Below are 21971 nucleotides of genomic sequence, written 5' to 3'. Positions count from 1 at the left end.
TCAGTGCAGTAAGATAAGAGAAAAAAATGAGGTTTGAGGATTAGCAAGAAGGAAAACTATCTTTAGTTACAGACAATGTGCTCATTTAGAAATTCAAATAAAATAAATGATCAGAAGAACTTGAGTTCGACAAGGTAGCTGATTATGAAATCAGCATATAACGTTCAGTAGATTTCCTATAGATGAGCAATATCTAATTAGAAATATTGAAAAAAATAGTTTTTAATGCCAACAAGCAGCAAAGTACCTGGGTAACCACTTAATGAAAACATGTGCAAGGTGTTTATGGAAAAAGATATAAATGGTGACCTTCTGCAAGTTACTTTGACATTTCTCTGTATTTCAAAATTTAGATTTGTCCAAGATAGGGCATTTCCAGCTGTGATTATTCAGTAGTCCCATAATACTCTTCAAATACTTTCTAGCATCTTACACGCAACTAGAATGTCTTCTAGCTAAATTAACAAGAAGCAGTGCAGGGTTACAGCTGTGAGGCACATCTGGAGGATATTTCCCGGTACCATTCCGTCTTGTCATAACCTTGAATTTAAAGAGGACAGGAACTGAGAGGGAGTAAATGAGTTTGTCCATGTTTTTCTAAAGTATTTTGCTTCATCCTCCAGGTCGAGGTCTCCCAGCAGGACAAGCTGAGGTAGAGATGATAGAACGTGCCCGGGAGAAGAGAGCTTGGGAAGCCACTCTTCCCTCTCTGAGTGACGCCTCCCAGGCTGAGAAGAGGAGGAGGATGATAAATGCAATGGAGAGGAAGGAGTGGGCCTTCAGAGAGCAGGAGATTGAAAAGTAGGTTCTCCATCACCCGGACAACTGTTCCTGCACAATGGAAGTAATGTTAATACTTTGTATCTGTAAAGCATTTTCCCAAATGTATAGGTTTAAAAATAATCCTCAGCCTATAGAGATAGGAAATTGGGTTTCTGGCTCTTTCAGGAATAATGACACTGTAATTTTCTCTCCATTAATATAAAAATGCATAGTGCCCTCTTTGTGTGTGAAGTTCAGCGTGGAACCCAGATCTGAGCAATTCCCTCAATGCACCTCTGATTCTTCTCTTCCCTTTTTTCTTTAGTATCTGGTCTAGACTGTCACAGAATCCCACTGAGTTTTGCAAACTGTCTTTCAAACTGTCCCTTGCTGTTCCTTCCCAGTGCCACTATCCCTGGGCCTGGACCTTCTTTACAGGCATCAAACAGCCTCCTAGCTGATCCTCTCTTATTCCCCTGGTACCCGAGTCACAGTAAGGACACCTGGAGTTCTCGCTACAGCTATTGAGGCATTTTCTATTTAAAAGCCAAATTGTGGAATTTTTCAATTAAGAGATGAGCTCACGGCTCATAAATAACCGTCTGCTTAGGTACTTCTGGTTGCATTTTCAGTCACGTTCACTGATGTATTTTCAGTAATTGAGGTCGTCTCTGGAATATGTAGAAATGATGAGAACCAAAAAATGACAACTTCCTAGCAGGAGAGAAGGGAAGAGATCTCGCGGAGGTTGTCCTTTGTTCCAAGCCCGGCAGAGGCACTTTGGTGCTGGGAGCAAAGCTGCCGAGGTTGCTAACGGTGTTGCTTACATACAAGAATGTTAGGGACAAAGAGGGTCAGGGACTCAGTGTGGTTCTGAATTCAAAGTATGTTTATCTTTTTGCAACACCTTCTGATGAGCTCTGAATCGGGACTGTGTGGTGTTTCGGTAAAAACTTGCAATTTTATAGAAAATAGTGTTTGGAGCAAAGTAGGTATCAGATATTCAATCCTGTCTGCAGAAATTTAAATTTATTGCTGCAATTTGGAGAAGTATATTCTTGTCAGAAGGACATCAAAAATATCAAAAATAAATCTGGCCAGACTGAAGACATTATCTGAGAAAGTGAGTACTTTTGTTCAACTGAGGGTAATTTTAATAAACGTGTTTTGAGTCCCTCCTCTGTGCCAGGCTCTGTGCTGTGAGTTGGGGAAACTGGGATGAATAGGAAACTGCTATGTATTCCCTGACGTGGCTCCTTATGGTCCACTGGGGTGGGGGAAGGGAGGTTGGGTGGGCATGATGCAAAAGACCTTCACAGCAACAACTCTCAGGAAGGGTCTGTCAGGTGGTGTGCTGCTCTATCCACAAAGCGCTAGGGGAACCCAGGAGAGGGAATAATCAGTTCTGTTTGAGGTGCTCGGAGATTTGGGAAAACTACTGAGAGAAGGTAGCCTCTGAGCTGGGTGTTGCAGAGTAAGTAAGAAACCATCAGGTTTCACAGATAATGTGATAATATCAGTGATGATGATGATGATATTCATATAGCATGTAACACATATAGAGTGCTTACTATGTGCTGGAACCAAGTTTCAGTAATTCTCAAAGTGTGGTCCAAAGACCAGCAGCGTCAGCATTATCTGGGAACTTGTTAGAAATGCGAATTCTCAGGCTCCATCCCAGACCTGCTGAATCAGGCCTCGGGCACAGCAATCTGTCGTAACAACCCTCCGATTATGTGATACATGCGCCAAGTTCAAGAACTACTGTTCTTGCACATTGTATACATTAAATTATTTAATGCTTACAACAACCTAGCGGGATGGATACTATTATTATGTCCATTTCATGACATGAAATTGAGGTAAGTGATGAAGCTGAGAACTGAACCTAAGATTTCTAATTCTAGAGAGAAAGGTGACTGTTGCTGTGTGGCTTATTTTTAACAAATGCTCGGCTTGCCGTATTCACTTGTCACTATTTCCCCACCCGCCATGCATATTCAGTTTGAGAAGCCCCAGCAGCACGAGCTCTGTCTCTAGTCCTTTTGAGTCGAACATTCGTCTCCCTCTGCTGAGGCCTCACTTCTCTGTTGTCATTCTGACAAATCTCAATCCTTGTTTATCCTCCAGTCGGCTGAGTTAATGGCTTCTCTAAGAAAGCCCTCCCCACCAACCCGTTCCTCCCCGCTGACCAACTGGGACTAGCACTACACATACATGCTCTGTCGTTTCTTTTTCCCACAGAAGTCTTTTCATTCTTCTGGTCTATTATTTATCTCCTTGTGTTGTAAATGTTGGTTTATATGCCTACTCCACTGCAACAGTGCTTCTGGAAAGGAGGCATTTTATCTTGTTCATCATTGTTGGTTCCCTGTGTGGCATATGGTGAGCACTTAATAAATATTTGGCAAATGAATGACTGACTAAATTACTGTGTGAATTTTGAGGTAGGTGTAAAATGTTCAAATATCTATTTTAGGAGGGAAAATCTTGACAGCTATGTGGAACAAAGATTAGAAGGAGAAACTAGACTAGCAACTATATTCCAAGTTAGGAGAGAGATGATAAAAACATAAGCTAGGGAGTGGATGCAAGAAGGGTTTTAGAAGAGGAATCCTTAGAGGAGGGAAGAAGATGTAACAGGACACATGGATTTATGGGGGACCAAAGTGAGTGGGTGTTTTTGAGGTTTCCAGGGGATACCTGGAGATTCAAATAGACAGAAAGTCTGGTTCAGAAATATCTGGGCTGGAGGTAAAGATTTTAAAGTCATTAGTGTATAGTTGTATACACATGAGCAAGGTAACCCTGGGAGAACAAAATAAAGGTAAGGGGAAGGGAAACAAAGGTTGACTGAATACCTATATGTGCCAGACACTGGCGTTTGCACATTTCACTACGTAAGATGACATGCCTCAACCTCCTTTTCTCTTCACTCCTTCTGTTATTATACTTAGCCCTCCAGCAACCACTCAGCCTGGAACTGTGCACGGACATCTTGTTGTTCATTTAGGCCCATCTGCCTAGAGAGCCCTTATTTCGCCCATCACCTGGCACGCTCTTCTTTGTCCATCAGAACTACACCCATACTTATTCCTATCATTTAGACTCACTATTAAGTTGCTCCCCGCCGGCCCCCATTTGTCACACTTTTGCCAGGGTGGTCTTTTTAGAATACATGAATATGATACCAACCTAAAAAGAAGATCCTGTTTATGGTAGTTGTTCCCTTTCTAGTAGAACACCCTGTTTGAGATACCACACACTTATATTTTATCGTTTATTTGAAGACTGCAGGAAATTCGCCTGGAAGTTCTAAAAGAGCTGCTGAAGAAACGTAACGAGAATCAAAATGAAGTGAACATGAGGCACTTGAATGCCCAATGGTCTAAACTGCAGGAAGCAAAGGAGGCAAAATTGGCACAAATTCGACGTGCACATGTATCAGGTACTAGTGTGGCATGAACAATGAAGAGAATGGAAAAGTTGGCCTTGCTTTGGTTCTTTCACCAAACCTGATTTAACTATGATATAATTCTTTTTTGGTCCTAGTGTTATTAAAAAGGCAAGGGACAGGAGATGAATTATTTCTTAATAGTAGGAGAGTGGAGGAAAATTCCTCACCAAGAAAATCAAGTAATGATGTTCTAACAGGTAGTCAAGTTATTGACATTATGGGGTATGTGTGTGTGGGGGTAGGTGTTTGGCTCCCATTTTCATGGACTGACGTCCTGGATAGAGAGTCCTGTTTTTCAACCTTTTTTTCATTATTGCCCCCAGAAGAGACAGTGAGACATTGTTTTTCCTACTCGCCCTTTCCCATGAAGTTTTAATACCAGACATACTGTATATCTGTTTATTTACTGCAAGTGTATCTGTACTTTATACATTAAAAGAGGAGTCAGTGGAAGATTAAAAATGTCAATAAAAATTTTAAATTAAAATTTAAAATAAAAAGTTTTAACTTATTACCATGTCACTTAATTTTATAGTTAATTTGTTGAATAACTTTATTTTTATTTTTATTAGTTTTAGCTGCACAAAACAAAGTAATACTTAGACATTTATCATTTATATCCCTCACACTGTGCCAACCCCCTCCCCCCCATCCACTACCCCTCTGACATCGCACACAGCCATTCCATTTCCACTGTCTCTATTCCTAATGCTGTACAACGCTTCTTGTAAGTATATACATATATATGTTTATATATGTTTTTATATATATGTAAACATATATATATAAACTTGTAGTTGACATTCATTATTATTCAGCTTCAGCTTCAGGTGTACAGTGCAGTGATTAGGCATCTACATCATCCCTGAGGTGGTCTCCCTAATGAGACAAGTGTGTTGAGTAACTTTTAATGTAATTTATTTACCTATAAAATTGTAATGTATCAATTATGTATGTAAATTAGAAATCTATAGACATAATAATAGAAATATAATCACATTTAAAAATAATTCAAAATTGTCATTTTTCTAGCAAAAGTCAAACAATTACAAAAAATTAATTCCTTAAAAATTATTTTTACTGAACTGAACTTTTAACTTTTTTGTTTTCTTTTCTCTTTTGATGTGAGAAAATAACTTTTAATAGCTTATAGGTAGGCATTTAGATATTGTCAGCATTTTTTTTCTTTTCAATACTTGACATATTCTAATTTATTCTGGGGTTAGCCAAGATGGACAGAGATTGTTGAAGAACCTGTAGTCTTCCCTCTCTTTTAATTATTCTCCTAGGAGAGAGTAAGTCCCTTAGACTCCATTGAACTTGTATTTCTTCAGTTACTTTGAGTCTCTTTCATTCACTTAACAAATTTTTATTGACTATCTCTTCTTGGCCCAGAACCTGAAATGCTTTTATATAGGATTTTTGATGAGTACCCATTGAGGACACTGGTTGATCCAGCTTCTGTCACTCCTGTCTGTCTCATGGCCATCTGGGTTACACCCATGATAGACTTTGTTTTTAGTGTTACATTAGGGCTGCATTGAGTGGTCTTCAGGAAATTTATTCAGTTCAGTAGCTTCCCTGGGAATAAAATTAGGATTGGTCCACTATTCTGCATTTGGATCATTCAGAACAATATTTTGGAGATAGTCATCGAGGTATGTTGTATTTTAGCAATCAGAAAACTTGTGGGAAAGAGAAAGAATGTAGAAGGGAAGTTGGAGAGAAGAAATATCATCAAGGATTATTCTGATTATGCATCACAGGTCTATGGACCTCTATCTCGCCTTGGTCGTTTCCCAGACAACAACTCAGAGGACTTTGTAGTAAAAAACCACTATCTCAATACCTATGAAGGTAAGTAATTTACATCATTACAAGTCTAGTATAAGAGGGTTATCTTAGAAATACAAATTAAATATATACTTTATATATATCCTGGGGAGGAGAGTCTTCCTATATGGACCTTGATATGAGCAGTACTTTACATCTTTTATACTAGTGATTAAGATTACGTATTGAGAATTAGCAATTGGTAACAAAATATACCTCAGTAAGATTAGCTAAACAAATATAAGAGTACATAATTCAACAGTGGTGAAAACAAAAGAAATGTAAATTAAATATATAAAATACAGTAATTTAGATTAAAAGCTAAACAACAAATAAAAATATTTGCAAGAAATAGCAATTAACAGATTTAATTTTATTTATATGAGTTGATACAAACAAGTAAAAACTATTAAGAGCCAAATAAATAAATGGATGCACTATACAACAGTTTATCAAGGAGTCAAGTCAAATAGATAATACACAGTTAAATATGTTTAAGGTCACTAATAATCAAAGTTCTATAAAAAATGAAATAGAAAAAGCTTCTATACTGGGTTATGAAGCAAACAAGAAATAAATAATGAAATCAGTCCTTTAAGAAGAAATGGCAGAAAACTAGTAGCCAAGGAGATAATTCATGAAGAGGGCTATCCCTGTTGTAAATTTCAAGTGAGGCTTATTGAAATTATTTAAATTTCAGTTGACAAGTTGAAATATCACATGGCCTAGACCAAGAGTTGATTCTTACACTGTTGAACATGTAGCCCTGGCGACCGTCTCCAGGGCAGAGTGTGATGACTTGATGTACATCTGCTTTTTACTGGTGGTGCCGTGTATCATATGATCATTCATTTTCTGTGGATTCTTATTGTGGAATTTATTTTTTGTAAGGCAGTGTTTTCATCTTAGAAGTCACTTCTCGTTTTACAGTCTAAGTCACAAAGAACATGAGTTAACTATATAGAAATTTGCTTTACACTTGGGGGACAATTCAATTATATGAGATACTCCTTATCAATAATTCTAAATGAGACGACTTGGCAAACAGCTACTAAAATTAACAATAGGCTTTCAAAATGCTAAATTTAAGCACCGGATACTAAAAACATGTACTTCCTTCCCCTAGGGTTAGTCGAACTTGAGTCGTGTCTCCCAGATTTTGTGACACAACCCCGAATCCGGCCTCCAAAACCTAAAGTCATTACCACCAAAGCTGGTTTTCTAAAGAGGGCAGCAAGGATGGACCATGAGTTGGAGGAGATTCATAAGGTATAACCCTTATCTGGAAGACAAGATGCTTCTGGTAGGACCTTTGCAGAGAAATACTGCACTCCAAAAATAGCACTTTGTCTTGGGCAGCAGTGCCCAGTAGTTTTCAACACACCACCTTTCATTCTTTATCCTCTCTAGATTTTTCTCTACTGAAGGTTGCTTGTGCTGTGCTGAACCAATGGGTTTTTCCCCCCTCATATGAAACTGTAGGAAAACCCTTGGAGGTTATTCTTCTGCAAATGGGAAGAATGCTACTTTCTAAAAGTGGTTCTGATTTTGGATCTACATAATAAAATTTGACACTCCATGAAGGTGTAGCAAGTTTCTAGTGTTAGGAATTATTGTTGGTTTTAATAGTGTAATAGGCCTCTTTTTCTCCTTTGTAGATTTGTTGCCAGGGCATCATCAAGAAAGGGAGTCATCTACTTTAAAACTCTATCATCTACTTTAAAACTCAACTAAATGAGAAAGTCTGATGGTCATCCCTGTGAACCACCTACACTGCCTCCACCAACTGGGCTTTCTCTTTTGTTCATTGGACAATAGGTGTATAGACTTCGTGGTTTGTGATAGTGGTACCCAATCTTTAGCATGCATCAGAATCGCCTGGAGGGCTTGTAAAAACACATGTTGCTGGGTTCCACCCCCCAAAGTTCCTGATTCAGCAGGTCTGGGCTGGGGCTGGAGTACTCGCATTTTTTACAAGTTTCCAGGTGATGCTGATGCTGTCGGAACAACACTTTGACTCACTGATTTGTGACATACTCTCATCACTGATCCATGCATGTTTGTTCAGTTGGTTTTAATAATAGAATAAGAATCCGTGGGAGCTCCTACTCATGATAAAAATCGGTACCTTGACAATCATTTACATCCATCTATGAGGTTCTTTCCTACCTCATTCCCCTGTCTCCATTTACCCATTCTGAACTCTGTGTTCATCATTCTCTCACATTCTGTAAGAGTTTTTTGTAGATATTCTTTATTAAGGTATGGAAGTTCTCTTCTATTCTGATTTTCCTGAAGCTTTTAATCATGTGTTTGTGTTGAATTTTATCAAATGTGTTGTTTGTATCTATTGAGATAACTATACATTTTTCTTTTAAAATGATTGTATTAAGGAACATTTATAGGTTTTTGGTTTTTTAAAAACAAATATTAATCTATCCTTGCATACCTGGGATGAACCTAACTTTGTCAAGGTGTATTATCTTATTTTTAATACATTGTTCTATTTGATTTACTAATGTGTTGGTCAGAAGTTTGATTCTATATTCATGAGTGAACTGGCCTTCTTATTTTTCTTTCTCATTTTGACTATATATGACATTGGTGTCAGAGTTATGCAGGTTTTCTGAAATGAACTGGGAGTATTCCTTCTTTTCTACTTTTGAAAAGAGTTTAAATAAGTTTGAGATGATCTGTTTTTTCAGCTTGGTAGAATATTCACATAAAATTATCTGAGACTGATGTTTTCTTCATGGGAAACATTTTAACCAACCACACCTGCAGTTTCCTTACAACCTTCAGAACTTTCTGCATTGTTTTGGTAAATTATAATTTCTTTGCATATACAATTTTACCTCACTTTTCAAATGTTTTGGCATATGGTTGTTGACAGTATTATTTTATGATCTTTTTAGTATTTATTTTATCTATAATCATGCATATTCATTTCATTCATAATATTATTTTTTTATATAATACTGTAGTATATTAAGTGTACGATAGCACGTAATATTATTGAGGTGTGCTTTAATTCTTTTTCCTTAATTAGTTTTACTGGATGCTTGTTTATTTTCTTGTTATTGTTTTTCCAAACAATGAACTTTTGACTTTGTTGATTTTCTCTATTATACACATATTTTTCAGTTGCATTAATTCCCACTCATATTTACTATATCTTTCTTTTTACTTTTGGGGGAGTTGTTTTGTAGTTTTTTTCCTAACTTAAAGTGGACACATAGCTCATTAACTTTCAGGTACTCATCAGTTTTATATAAGTATTTAAAGCTAAATATTTCCTTCAAAACACTAATTTTGATACATTCCATTAGTTTTGATGTATAGTATTTATCATTGTTGTTAAGATCTAATTTTTGAAAACATCCATTACGGTTTTTGAACCTGTGAGTGTTTAACTGTGTTTTTAAATTTCCAAATATGCAGGAATTTTAACTCATTTTCTAATTAACTTCTAACTCAATTGCTGTATGTTCAGGGATCCTAGTCTGTATGGTACTGTTTTTTAAAATTTAGTGAGGCTTACTTTGTGAACTAGTATATATGTTACATATAATGTAATCGAAGTCCACCTTCAAATAATACTATAACTTCACATGTAGTGCAGGTACCTTCTAGCAGATTATTCCCAGTTCCTCCATACTGTCCCTGTGACATTGCTGTCATTCATCTCTCTGATCCATATGCTATAATCACCCAGTACATTTCTGCTAGTATTGCTTTGACAGTTATCTTGCAGATCAATTTAAACTAGGAAAAAAGATTTTATTTTACCTCACATATTCTTTCTTCACCACTCTTTCTGTCTATAACAATCCAAATTTCTGGCCTATGTCATTTTTCTCCTGCTTGAAAAACTTGTTTTACCATTTATTGTAGAGCAGTTCTGACGGCAGTGGACTTCTTTAGTTTTTGTTTGTCTCAGGAAGTCTTTATTTTTCCTTTCCTTTCCTTTTTTTTTTTTTTAGATATAATTTACATACCATAAAATTCACTCTTTTAAAGGATACGATTCAGTTGTTTTTACTATGCTTATAAGATTGTTCAACCATCACCGCTGTGTAATTCCAGAACATTCTCATCATCCCCAAAAGAAACCCCGTACCCATTAGCAGTCATTCCCAATTACCCTTTTCCCCAGCCCATGGAATGTACTCATCTACTTTCTTTTTTTGGATCTGACTATTCTGGACATAATATATACATGGTATCATACAATGTATGGCCTTTTGTGTCTGTCTTCTTTCATACCACGTGATGTTTTCAAAGTTCATCCATGTTCTAGCATGTCTCAGTACTTCATTACTTTTTGTGGCTGCATAATATTCTCTTTCATGGATATACCACATTCTGTGTATCTATTTGAGTTGTTCCTACTTTTTGTCTGTTATAAATAATGCTGCTATGTACAATTCATGTACAGATTTTTGTGTGAACGTGTGTTTTTCGGTTCTCTTGAGTCTATATGTAGGAGTGGAATTGCTGGGTCACATGGTAACTATGTTTTACTTTCTGTGGACCTGCCAGACTGTTTCAAAGTGGCTACACTATTTTACATTCCCACCAGCAATGTTTGAGGGTTCCAATTTCTCCATATCTTTGCCATCACTTGTTATCATCCTTTTTTTATTGACATCCTACTGTGTGTGAGGTAGTATATCATTGTGGTTTTGACATGCATTTGTCTAATGATTAATGAGTTTTAGCATTTTTTTATGTACTATTGGTTATTTGTATGTCTGTTTTGGAGAAATGCCTATTCAGATCCTTTGCTCATTTTTTAATTAAGTTGTCTTTTTATTGCTTATTATAGTCATTATTTTTAATGTCTATTGTTCATTTGTAAGAGTTCTATATATATTCTGGAGACTATACCTTGATCAGATATATGATTTGCAAGTTTTTCTCCCATTCTGTGGGATGTCTTTTTACTTTCTTGATAGTATCTTTTGAAGAACAAAAGTTTTTAACTTTGATCTTTTCACTCTTGAACAATAATTTTACTAGGAGTAGAATTCTAGCTGGTGGGTTTTTTCTTTCACCACTTCAAAGGTTTCACTCCATTCTCTGCTTGCAGGCATGGTTTCTCATTAGAACTTTGCTATAATGCTTATCTTTGTTTCTAGTAGCTAAGGTGTGTTTTCCCTCTTGCTACTTTCAACATTTTTTCTGTCTTTGGTTTTCTTCAATTTGATTTTTTTGTTGATAGCCTAACATCTGTTATCAAGTAATAGGAAGTGAGGTAATTAGGCTGTGGTGTAGAGTTATATTAATCTGGCTAGGAGTTGGACTGTGTTTCATGTTTGTTGTAGCTAATGGTACCAGAGGATTCACATTTCTTTTATTGCCCTTGTTTTTATCACCCCTCCTGGCTTTGGGATGAGATGCCATTAAATGAAGTCTATCAGTTTGAAATATTAGTTTGAATTGAAGGGATTCAGTAAATATCAGGTTTATGTCAAGGCAATGTATCTTCTTAGTCTCATGGTTACGTTATTTTGAGAATTCAGAGTCATAGAAATATGAAGGTATGGGTGGTATAAGATTTTAGAAAAGACTTTATGAACTATGTCATAGTTATCATCAAGGAGAAATGTCTAGAATGGCATAAAAGAATTTCCACAGTACAATATTTTCAGGCTGTTCTTGGTAGAAATTTAGGTTGAAATATATTTTTGATACCTTGTCAAATTGCATATGTCATAAAGTAGGCTAAAAGAGTCTGCCAATCAATCCTTTCTTCTATTACGAAAACCATGAATTAAACTTAGTTGCCTAACCTGTTGTGTAAGTTTGCCTTTTGAACATATTAAAATGTACTGTTTGATAAGAGCATTTCCCTAATATTCTCATAGTCGTTCATATCCTCCCCCTTCTCCCCCCCCCACACCCCACAAGCTTTACCTTTCAAGGCAATGGTGAGACTGAGATTGAAGAAATTCTCAAATATTTTTGTTGGTTTTATAATGCTTTTCATTGGACTTCTTGACCTAACATTTTTCTTTTAAGAAAATCTAATGATTTTTTCCTTCAAAGTTTGAAGGTTTTTTTTTTTTCTTTTTTGTTTCTTGTATTTGTAAATTGTTTATTGACTGGAAAATATATCCACATAGTTCAAAATTCATGACTTATATAAAAGTATTAAATGAAATGTTTCCCTTCTATTCCTGTCTCTCAGCTATGCAGTTCCTTTTTTGCAGCAACTGGTGTCTTTAGTTTCATATCTATCCTTCCAGAGATATTTTATATAAGCAAATATATGTGTATGTGTAAATATATACATGCATGTGTGTATTTATAAATATGTAAGCAAATACATATAAATATATTCTATATTTTTAAATTATTTTTTACATAAATGTTAGTATATCATACATACTGTTCTGCCTCTGCCCTTTTTGCTTAATATATCTTGGAGATCATTCCATATCAATGTTACCAAAAAAACTTTCTTATTATTTTTTGCATGATATATCATTGTATAAATGTATCATAATATATTTAACTAGTCCCCTTTTGATGGATATTTATAATGTTCTCAACTTCTTAGTATTAAAAACAATGCTGCAATGAATAAACTTGTTTGCATATTATTTGATACACGTGTGAACAATCTAGAATTAAATTTCTAAACATGGAATTGCTGGCCCGCAATATACACGCATCTATTATTTTGGTGGATATTGCTAAATTTTCTTATAGCAATGATGTACTAATTTCTGTAATGTGTGAGAGTACCTGTTTTCCAACAACCTTACCAAACAATCTGAAAAAAGTAATTCAAACTTTGAAGAAAAATCATTAAATTTTCACAATTTAAAGAAAAATAGTTTATCATGACCAAGTAGGGATTCATCCCAGGGACACAAGGATGGTTCAACACACGCAAATCCATCAATGTGATACATCACATAAACAAAATAAAGGACAAAAATCATATGATTATATCAATTGATGCAGAAAAAGCATTTGACAAGATACAACATCCATTTATGATTAAAACACTTAATAAAATAGGTATAGAAGGAAAATACCTTAACATAATAAAGGCAATATATGACAAACCCTCAGCTAATCTCATAATTAATGGTGAAAAACTGAAACCCTTTGCTCTACGTTCAGGAACACGACAGGGTCCCCTATCACCTCTGCTTTTCAGTATAGTGTTGGAAGTCCTCACCAGAGCAATCAGGCAAGAGAAAGAAACAAAAGGCATCCAAACTGGGAATGAAGAAGTTAAATTGTCACTCTTTGCAGATGACATGATGCTATATATAGAAAACCCTAAAGACTCCACCAAAAAGCTGTTAGAAACAATCAACGAATACAGTAAAGTTGCCGGCTACAAAATCAACATACAAAAGTCCATTGCATTCCTATATACTAACAATGAAATCTCAGAAAAAGAAATAAAAACAAACAAACAATTCCTTTTGAAACTGCAGCAAAAAGAATAAAATACCTAGGAATAAACTTAACCAAGGATGTGAAAGACGTGTATACTGAAAACTATAAGACATTTTTAAAAGAAATTGGAAAAGAAACAAAGAAATGGAAAAACATTCCGTGCTCATGAATTGAAAGAATCAACATAGTTAAAATGGCCGTATTATCCAAAGCAATATACAGAGTTCATGCAATCCCCATCAAAATCCCAATGGCATTTTTAAAAGAAATAGAACAGAAATTCACCAGATTTGTTTGGAACCACAAAAGACCCCGAATATCCAAAGCAATCTTAAGAAAAAAGAACAATGCTGGAGTATCACACTCCCTGACTTTAGCTTGTACTACAGGGCAACAGTAATCAAAACAGCATGGTATTGGCAGAAAAACAGACACGGAGACCAATGGAATAGAATTGAGAACTCAGAAATAAAACCACATAAATATGGACAGATAATTTTTGACAAAGAAGCAAAAAACATACAATGGAGGAAAGACAGCCTCTTCAATAAATGGTGCTGGGAGAATTGGGAAGCCACGTGCAAAAGAATGAAACTGGACTGCTATCTGTTGCCATGTACCAAAATCAATTCAAAATGGATCAAAGACTTAAGCATAAGACCTGAAACAATAAACTGCATAGAAGAAAACATAGGTACTAAACTTATGGACCTTGGGTTCAAAGAGCATTTTAGGAATTTGACTCCAAAGGCAACGGAAGTAAAAGCTAAAATAAATCAATGGGACTATATCAAACTTAAAAGCTTCTGCACAAGGAAAGAAACCATCGACAAAATAAAGAGACAACCAACTGAATGGGAGAAGATTTTTGCAAACAGTGCCTCCGATAAAGGGCTAATATCCAAAATATACAAGAACTCATGCAACTCAACAACAAAAAAAACAAACAACCCAATTGAAAAATGGGCAGAGGACCTGAAGAGACATTTCTCCAAAGAGGACATACAAATGGCAAATAGACATATGAAAAAATGCTCAACATCACTAATCATCAGAGAAATGCAAATCAAAACCACAATGAGATATCATCTCACCCCAGTTAGAATGGCTATCATCAACAATACAAATAGTAACAAGTGTTGGAGAGGCTGTGGAGAAAAAGGAGCCCTCATATACTGTTGGTGGGAATGCAGACTGGTGCAGCTGTTATGGAAGGCAGTGTGGAGGTTCCTCAAAAAATTACGAATAGAATTACCGTATGACACACCAAAGAATCAAAAGCTGGGTCTCAGAGAGATATTTGTACACCCATGCTCAGAGCAACATTAGTCATAGTAGCTAAGACTCGGAAGCAACCCAAGTATCCATTGATAGATGAATTGATAAGCCCTTATATGGTAGATGTGTAATGGAATATTATTCAGTCTTAACAAGGAAGGAAATTCTAACATTCACATCAGTAAACCTTGAGGACATGATAAGTGAAATAAACCAGTCACAAAAAGACAAAAATTGCATGATTCCACTTAATAAGATGCTTTAGAGTAGTCAGATTCATAGAAATAGAAAGTAGAATGGTGGTTGCCAGGACTGGGGGAGGGCAGGAATGGAGAGTGTTAAAAACAAGACAACAGGCCCAAAATGGAGTTGCTTATACTAAGGCCCGTCTCACCAAACTGAAACTTAATTACAGTTTCGGTTCTCCCAGAAATGGAATCTTAAACTTGTCAATCAGGACTCACCTGATCAGACTAGAGAATCTGCCTGATCCCGGCCATTCCCTGAAGGAAAGGAACTTTGCAATAACCAACCCGCTTTTTTCCCAGTATAACTTCCTTATTTCTGCTCCCTATAAGAGTCTTTCATTTAGTACAGTTCCTTGGAACTCCTTTCTAGTGATTGGATATTGCCCAATTCAAATAGATTTTTGCTCAAATAAACTCTTAAAAATGGAAAAGGAAGGAAGGAAGGAAGGAAGGAAGGAAGGAAGGAAGGAAGGAAGGAAGGAAGGAAGGAAGGAAGGAAGGAAGGAAGGAAGGAAGGAAGGAAGGAAGGAAGGAAGGAAGGAAGGAAGAAAGAATTACCGTATGATCCAGCAATCCCTTTCCTGGGTATCTACCCAAAAAATCTGAAAACATTTATCCATAAAGACACGTGTGCTCCAATGTTCACTGCAGCTTTGTTTACGGTGGCCAAGACATGGAAACAACTAAAATGTCCTTTGATAGATGAATGGATAAAGAGTTGTGGTATATATACACAATGGAATACTATTCGGCGGTAAGAAAAGATGAAATAGGACCATTTGTGACAACATGGATGGATCTTAAGATTATAATGCTAAGCAAAATAAGTCAGACAGAAAAAGCAGAGACCCATATGATTTCACTGATATGTGGTATATAAACCAAAAACAACAAAAGAACAAGACAAACAAATGAGAAACAAAAACTCATAGACACAGACAATAGTTTAGTGGTTACCAGAGGGTAAGAGGGGTGGGGGGTGGTAGATGAGGGTAAAGGGGATCAAATATATGGTGATGGAAGGAGAACTGACTGGGTGGTAAACACACAATGGGATTTATAGATGATGTAATACAGAATTGTACACCTGAAATCTATGTAACTTTACTAACAATTGTCACCCCAATAAACTTTAATTAAAAAAAAAAAAGAAAAATAGTAGGTCAAGAAGTCCAATGCAAAGCATAATAAAATCAACAAAAATATTTGAGAATGATTGTTTCTAAAATAGTTTCATGTGATATTGCTCAGGGCATTTCACTAAGGACATGTCAGAATTTAGAATTATTAGTTACTTTTAGATTGCTCCTGCTTTCTATTGATTCATTAGTTGTGATTATCATAGAGCTGTTATATATTTGCTGTCAGTTTTATTTTGAAGAAACTCAGAGGCTCTATTCCAACCACAGTAATTTCATATAGTTCCCGATTTTACTCATAATTTGCATATTTTTATTAATTTTAACTTTTGGCTTAGCGTCTGTTGTTTTACCACTTATCTGTTTTTTGTGGGAAAAAATAATATAAAAATTATTATTTGATGAAAAAGTCACTAAAGTAGGATCTTAAAATCATAGAGATCAGAACTTTTGATATTTTTAAGTTAAAGAATCCTCCTATGGCTGAAAATGGAACCAATGAATGAATAAAATCTTATGTATAATTTTGGCAGGACTTTTGGTGATCAAAAGTAAAAAAAAAAATGTATATTGAAACAGAAACAGACACACTTTTTTATAAGGAAACAAGTTCATTTTCAAAAAGCTTGGCATGCAGGCTTTTAAGGCTAAAGTAAAGCTCTCTCTCACTTTGAGACAATTGCCATATAATGCTCCTCAGCTCCCCCCTAACAGCAAAATATGCCAAACATTTCAGTCACTTACTGCACAGGAAAATTTTCTATTGTCCAGGCAGTCATTTAAAACAGCAAACTAGCTTATGTGGAAGAATAGGCGTTAGGGGTTTTGCTTGCATACACACATGACAGAACCTTTTAAAAACTCAAAAAAAAAATAAATAAAAAATAAAATAAATAAAAATGTAAGTCCCTGAAATCTTTGATTAAAAAGGATACACCTAGAATATGTGCCATGTTTTTTCAGTGGTTAATTTTTCCTTAGGAATAGCATAGCGTCCCTTGGGAGATACAGCACCTTGCTTTGGACTTTCTCCAACTGTCCTAGCATAGCCATAGAGAAGATTATTTCTGATTGCTATTCAGATCTTTGACCTAGATCTGGTGTTGGAAGAAAATACAAAGGTAAGAAATGACAGTGGTTTATGTTATTTCAGGCACTACTAGATAAGAAGAATAAGGTTCTTGAACCAAAGAAACCTCTGCTTTTTCTCCAAAGAAAGCCCGTACCTCAACCTCGGCTTCCAACTCCAACCTTGGAAATGACTTCCACTGTAAGTTGGAAACTTTTTTATTTGAAATGCTAGATTCAGCACTGCTGCCCATTTATTCTTAGGATAGTCTGGATTAAAAACAAATAATTTAAGAGTGTTGATTTCCCAAGAACTGACCTATGTTGCCTTTTTTCCTTATGTTTCTTTCAAACATCAAACATACATAAAAGCAAGTAAAATGAAATGAAATGAAATCTAAGAGTGAAAACACAAAGAATAAAAAGATTTCCCAAGACAAATAGGCATCAGAAGGGAAGTCCTCATGTATGTCAAATAAAAAATGTTAAAGTGATGATCAGTTACTATAACTATTTTCCCACGTGGGGAGGTGGCTGATGACAGCTGGAAGCGGAGAGGAATGACTTGCCAGGAAGCCATCCCGACAGGCTGGCTTCTGGGATAGGACTGACGCAGAGTTCACTCTGATCAGAATGATACCTCAGCTTTGTACATCACTCTACTTAATTTGATCAAGGTACAGAGTTGGTTAGGATTTAAAGGACCGACTCAAACTAAACAAACCCATAAGAAACTGCTAGCAATGTCACAATGTAAGTTTAGAATTTTACAGAGAGAAATATAACTGCCTGGTGACTCAGATGTCCCTCCTGGCAGGTCAACCCACTCTCTCCCTGTGTAGGGCAATTCTCACAAGAAGCCAGATTGTATTCAGGTTGCTGTGCTTCAGAGGGTGGGGAGTGGACAGGAGAGCCGCTAGCACCCCTGATGGATCAGCTCTGTGGTGGGACTGGAATGCTCCCAATGACCGGCCAGGAGATGCTTCTGGACAGCACCCCATTTTCTTGACTTTGTGCTAGCCACTGCCTCTGGTTAACACGTGGACTTTCATGTGTGTTAAATGCCATTGATTTTGCTGTTGCTTTCTTCTGCAGTCAGAGGTGCCTTAATTAGATTTGTAGACTCTGCTCTTCCTGCTTTGACACAGTTATTTAAGGTGATTTTTGTAGATCGCTAACCTTGTACATTATATTCTGATTTTACCAGTGTAGCTATAATAAATTCTTGTGAAAAGCACCCCAGATGTAGACTAGCTGTATTCTTCTTTCTACTCGTGGTCAAACATGAAAAAACTATTGCAAAATAGATGTTATCAACGATACTTGTTACTTCAAGAAAGATTTTGCTGGAAAGGAGTATAGAAAAATCAAAATGGCTTAATTTATAGTGATAGCATGACACAGTGGGTGAACTTTTTGCTTTTGAATATGATTCATTAATGATATTTATAATGAAAAAATAATAATGGATTTTTTTAAATACAGTAACATTTAAAATGCTATATGTTCAATGAGGGTAGGAGCCATGTTTTTTTTTTTCTTTACATCCTTCTGTCATTGAGCACAGTCTCTTTTGTTTGATACGATTCTTCAAAAACTATTTGATGCTGACTGCTCTTCTCAAACTGCTTGGTTCTCCCTTTGTTCTTTTAGGAAGAAGAAGATAAAGAAATGGCTGTTATCTGCCTTCAAAAGTTACTCCGGGGCAGAGTCGTTCAGAACATGGTGTGTAGGGTCCAACCGCTGGCCCTATGCTTCTGCTTTGAAAATAGATTTAGAGAATGCGTATGTGCTTGGTTTCTCGGGGTGACTTCCCTCTTGCACCCTGCTGTCCTGTGGAACTATACCCTTGAATTACCATTCCTTTTACTGCTATGGATTGTCCACTGTCAAGGACACTGTGTCAAGGACGGCAAGGACCCACCTGCTGTTTGTCACAGTTGTAACCAAGGCAGTGTGAAAGTAAGGTCTGCCTTCCTTGGGACTGCTAAATACAGCAATTTTCTTACCTGAATTTTGACCATTAAAGCATCACAAACCAAGTGGATTTCCTAATTTTTGACAAAGTCATAGTATAATTATTTGAGTTTGCATATAGCTAACAATACCTGAATAATAAATGAAATAGCTACATAATAACTATAGTTTTGAATCCCTGCTATATGCTCACATTATATATTCTTTGCTTTCTCTATATCATCTCCTTTTTTCTATCCATTATCCCCTTTTACAGGCAAGTAATGTGAGTCTGAGAGCGATGATGTTAATTGCCAGCAAATTCACCTCTGGTCTCCCTAACTGTAAAGCCTTAGCCAGATCATTTGTGCTGCCAGAGCAGGCACTCAATTTAAAAATGGACTGATATGAAGCCCCAGCTACAAACATTTTCTTGTCCCTAGACAGTTATAACTTTTAAGAGACTCAGTTTTGAAGAATAAGTCCAGGAAAGCTGGGCGTGCAGCTTGGGTTCCACATTCTTCTTTACTGTCCTTTCAGTATTTCCCCAGGAGAAATGCCACAGTTCAGACAGCACATTGTATCTTACAAACCAGGGACAGATCTATTGGGGAAAAAAACATATGGCCACGAAATATACCATCCCCTGGTTTCTTAGGGAAGCAGCACAGGAAATGAGGGGAAGGTTCAAGGTTCTTAATATGACCCTAAGTTATCACCTTGTCTTTGCAAGGCATTTTAAGAAATTGAGTAAACAACTCATTCTTAACTAAGCTCCCTTTCTGCCTGAGCAGCTGCAGGTGTAGAAAAGAGGGCTGAACTTGCTCTGTGGAACACACCTGCTCTGTCATCCCCAACGGCAGAAGAGAACCCACTGCTCACAAGTCATTGTGTGTGAGTCCTTGTACGTGCTGCAAGGGAGGCTAATTTGCAAGTCTCTCTTTGATTTGATTTGATACAGATGTTTGAAGGGAAAGAAAAGCGACTGGAATTGATCCAAGAGCTGCGTACCACCCATGCACTGCAAGAAGATGACAGGCTGGTGAAGAAAGCTGAGAAGCAAGTCACCTTGGCCTTACAGCGGCAGAGGCACTTGTACCAACACAAGGTTCTTACCTTTTCTTTCTTGATAACTTTCTTGTTACGTTTTCTTCCCTGCTTTTTATTATTGCATGAGCAACATTATCATGATGATAAACAAAATGTTGAGACAGAAACATTCCCCCACAATCCCATCGCTCTATCACAGTCAGCATTTTTAAACAATGCTGCTGTAGTCCATAATTTGAATCCCCATTCAAATTGCCCTCAGTGAATTGAAGATGGGCTTATTTTCATTATTTGCACACACACAAAAAAGGAAAAAGATTTAAAAAAAATAAACTACAATTTTAAAAGGTTTTTCCCTTCCCATTTTTCTTAAATATTTGGCAACTCTACTACGTGTATATCTCAGTTAGTGGGAGCTTAGCAGAATGAATAAGTAAAAAAAGCAATAAGAAAAAAGTGAGAAATGAGATTTATTTTTAAGTATCAGCACTATGTATGAGCCTTGGAGCTCTACGTAGCTCATGCTGGTTATATTGCATATTAAATATGTTACTATCTCATGCTATTTTGTGACTTTTGTCACGACCTGCGCCTTGCTCACCTGACAACAGCTGGTAATCGCAGCTCTAACCCAACAACTGTAAATGTTTTCCTGTTCTCTTGTGGTGCTCGTCTCTATACACACAGTTTGTAATGTTGTTGACTGCAGTGCAGCACTTTTACTACCTCTCCCGCTGATCTGTAAATCAATGTGACAAAGAATCAATTGGCACAGACTGTAGTGTTCTAAGAAAGTAAACCTATAGTAGAGTTAATATGACCCACCTTTAGTAACACCCGTAACTCTTGTGCTGCATGGAATTGGGCACAAATGATAAGCAGCTCGGAAATGAGCGCAGCGTTTTTCCTTTTACATGACAGCAGGACTGGATGGTCCCTGAGTGTGGGGGAGGCAGGAAGATAGGTTGGGGCTGTGAGACCCAACAGAAGGACCATAGAAAGAAGAAGAAAATGTGGACACTGGAGTCTCTGAATCTAGAGTCTGAGAGTCCTGGAAATGATGGAGGCAGGGCTGCACTTCCGTTCAGATGGGGAACAGAATGCCCTGGAAGCACCAGGTCCCAGGACCTGGATAGGCAAATGCCCTCCGGGGCCCTGTGAGGTTTCTGATTATAGACCCTGGCAGGTACAGCTAAGCCAATCTAGGCTTTTCAACTCACCCATGCCATGTAGTGGACAAATACCTGACTGGTATCATGTCAGCTAAGAGCTAAGGGAGGAGTTAATGGGAAGAGCGATAGTAGCCAAGGACTCACCCTGCTGACTTGCAGCTGTGCTTACATACACCAGTGATGCGCAGGGGCCGAGGGAACAGGCCCCTCACGGGTGCCTGCGGCAATGCCGGTCTTCTCCTTCCTCCTTGTCCTATATTTTCTATGGAAAACAATCCAGAAAATGCACAGTTCCCAATTACATAATGCATTACCTGATGTGACTGCAGCCGAATCACCTCACTGAATATTTTACTTAATTTTCAAATTAAATTGCACTATTTGAGCATAACCCCAGTTCTTGCTGAGTGAGGAAGCTAAACATGAACAGGTAGCCATCTCAGGATTTTAAGGATTGCGTCTGCCCCCCAAGTGAGGGGGCTGTGATCCCTGGGCATGAGAAAATCTGTGATCTCTGGGCTGAATGACCACGGTGTATAAATGTAGGTCTTTCCCTTTCTTTCCACCTCTCCCTGGAGGTAAAGCT

General features: G+C 36.9%; 1 protein-coding gene across 1 annotated transcript in view; it reads left to right on the top strand.

Annotated features, from left to right (window-relative positions):
• Positions 1 to 21971, top strand: part of CFAP91 (cilia and flagella associated protein 91) — a 58105-nt gene that overhangs the window by 20829 nt on the left and 15305 nt on the right. The window contains exons 7-13 of the mRNA XM_019729664.2: positions 624 to 801; positions 4053 to 4210; positions 5894 to 6076; positions 7179 to 7321; positions 17293 to 17409; positions 18861 to 18932; positions 20125 to 20271. Of these exons, the coding sequence (XP_019585223.2) occupies positions 624 to 801; positions 4053 to 4210; positions 5894 to 6076; positions 7179 to 7321; positions 17293 to 17409; positions 18861 to 18932; positions 20125 to 20271 (998 nt within the window). The remainder of the gene's footprint in view (positions 1 to 623; positions 802 to 4052; positions 4211 to 5893; positions 6077 to 7178; positions 7322 to 17292; positions 17410 to 18860; positions 18933 to 20124; positions 20272 to 21971) is intronic.

This window comes from Rhinolophus sinicus, linkage group LG01, assembly GCF_036562045.2.
Source record: "Rhinolophus sinicus isolate RSC01 linkage group LG01, ASM3656204v1, whole genome shotgun sequence".
Taxonomy (NCBI): Eukaryota; Metazoa; Chordata; class Mammalia; order Chiroptera; family Rhinolophidae; genus Rhinolophus; species Rhinolophus sinicus.
The sequence above is the reverse complement of the archived record's forward strand: the minus strand, read 5'-3'. Positions and strand labels throughout refer to the sequence as shown.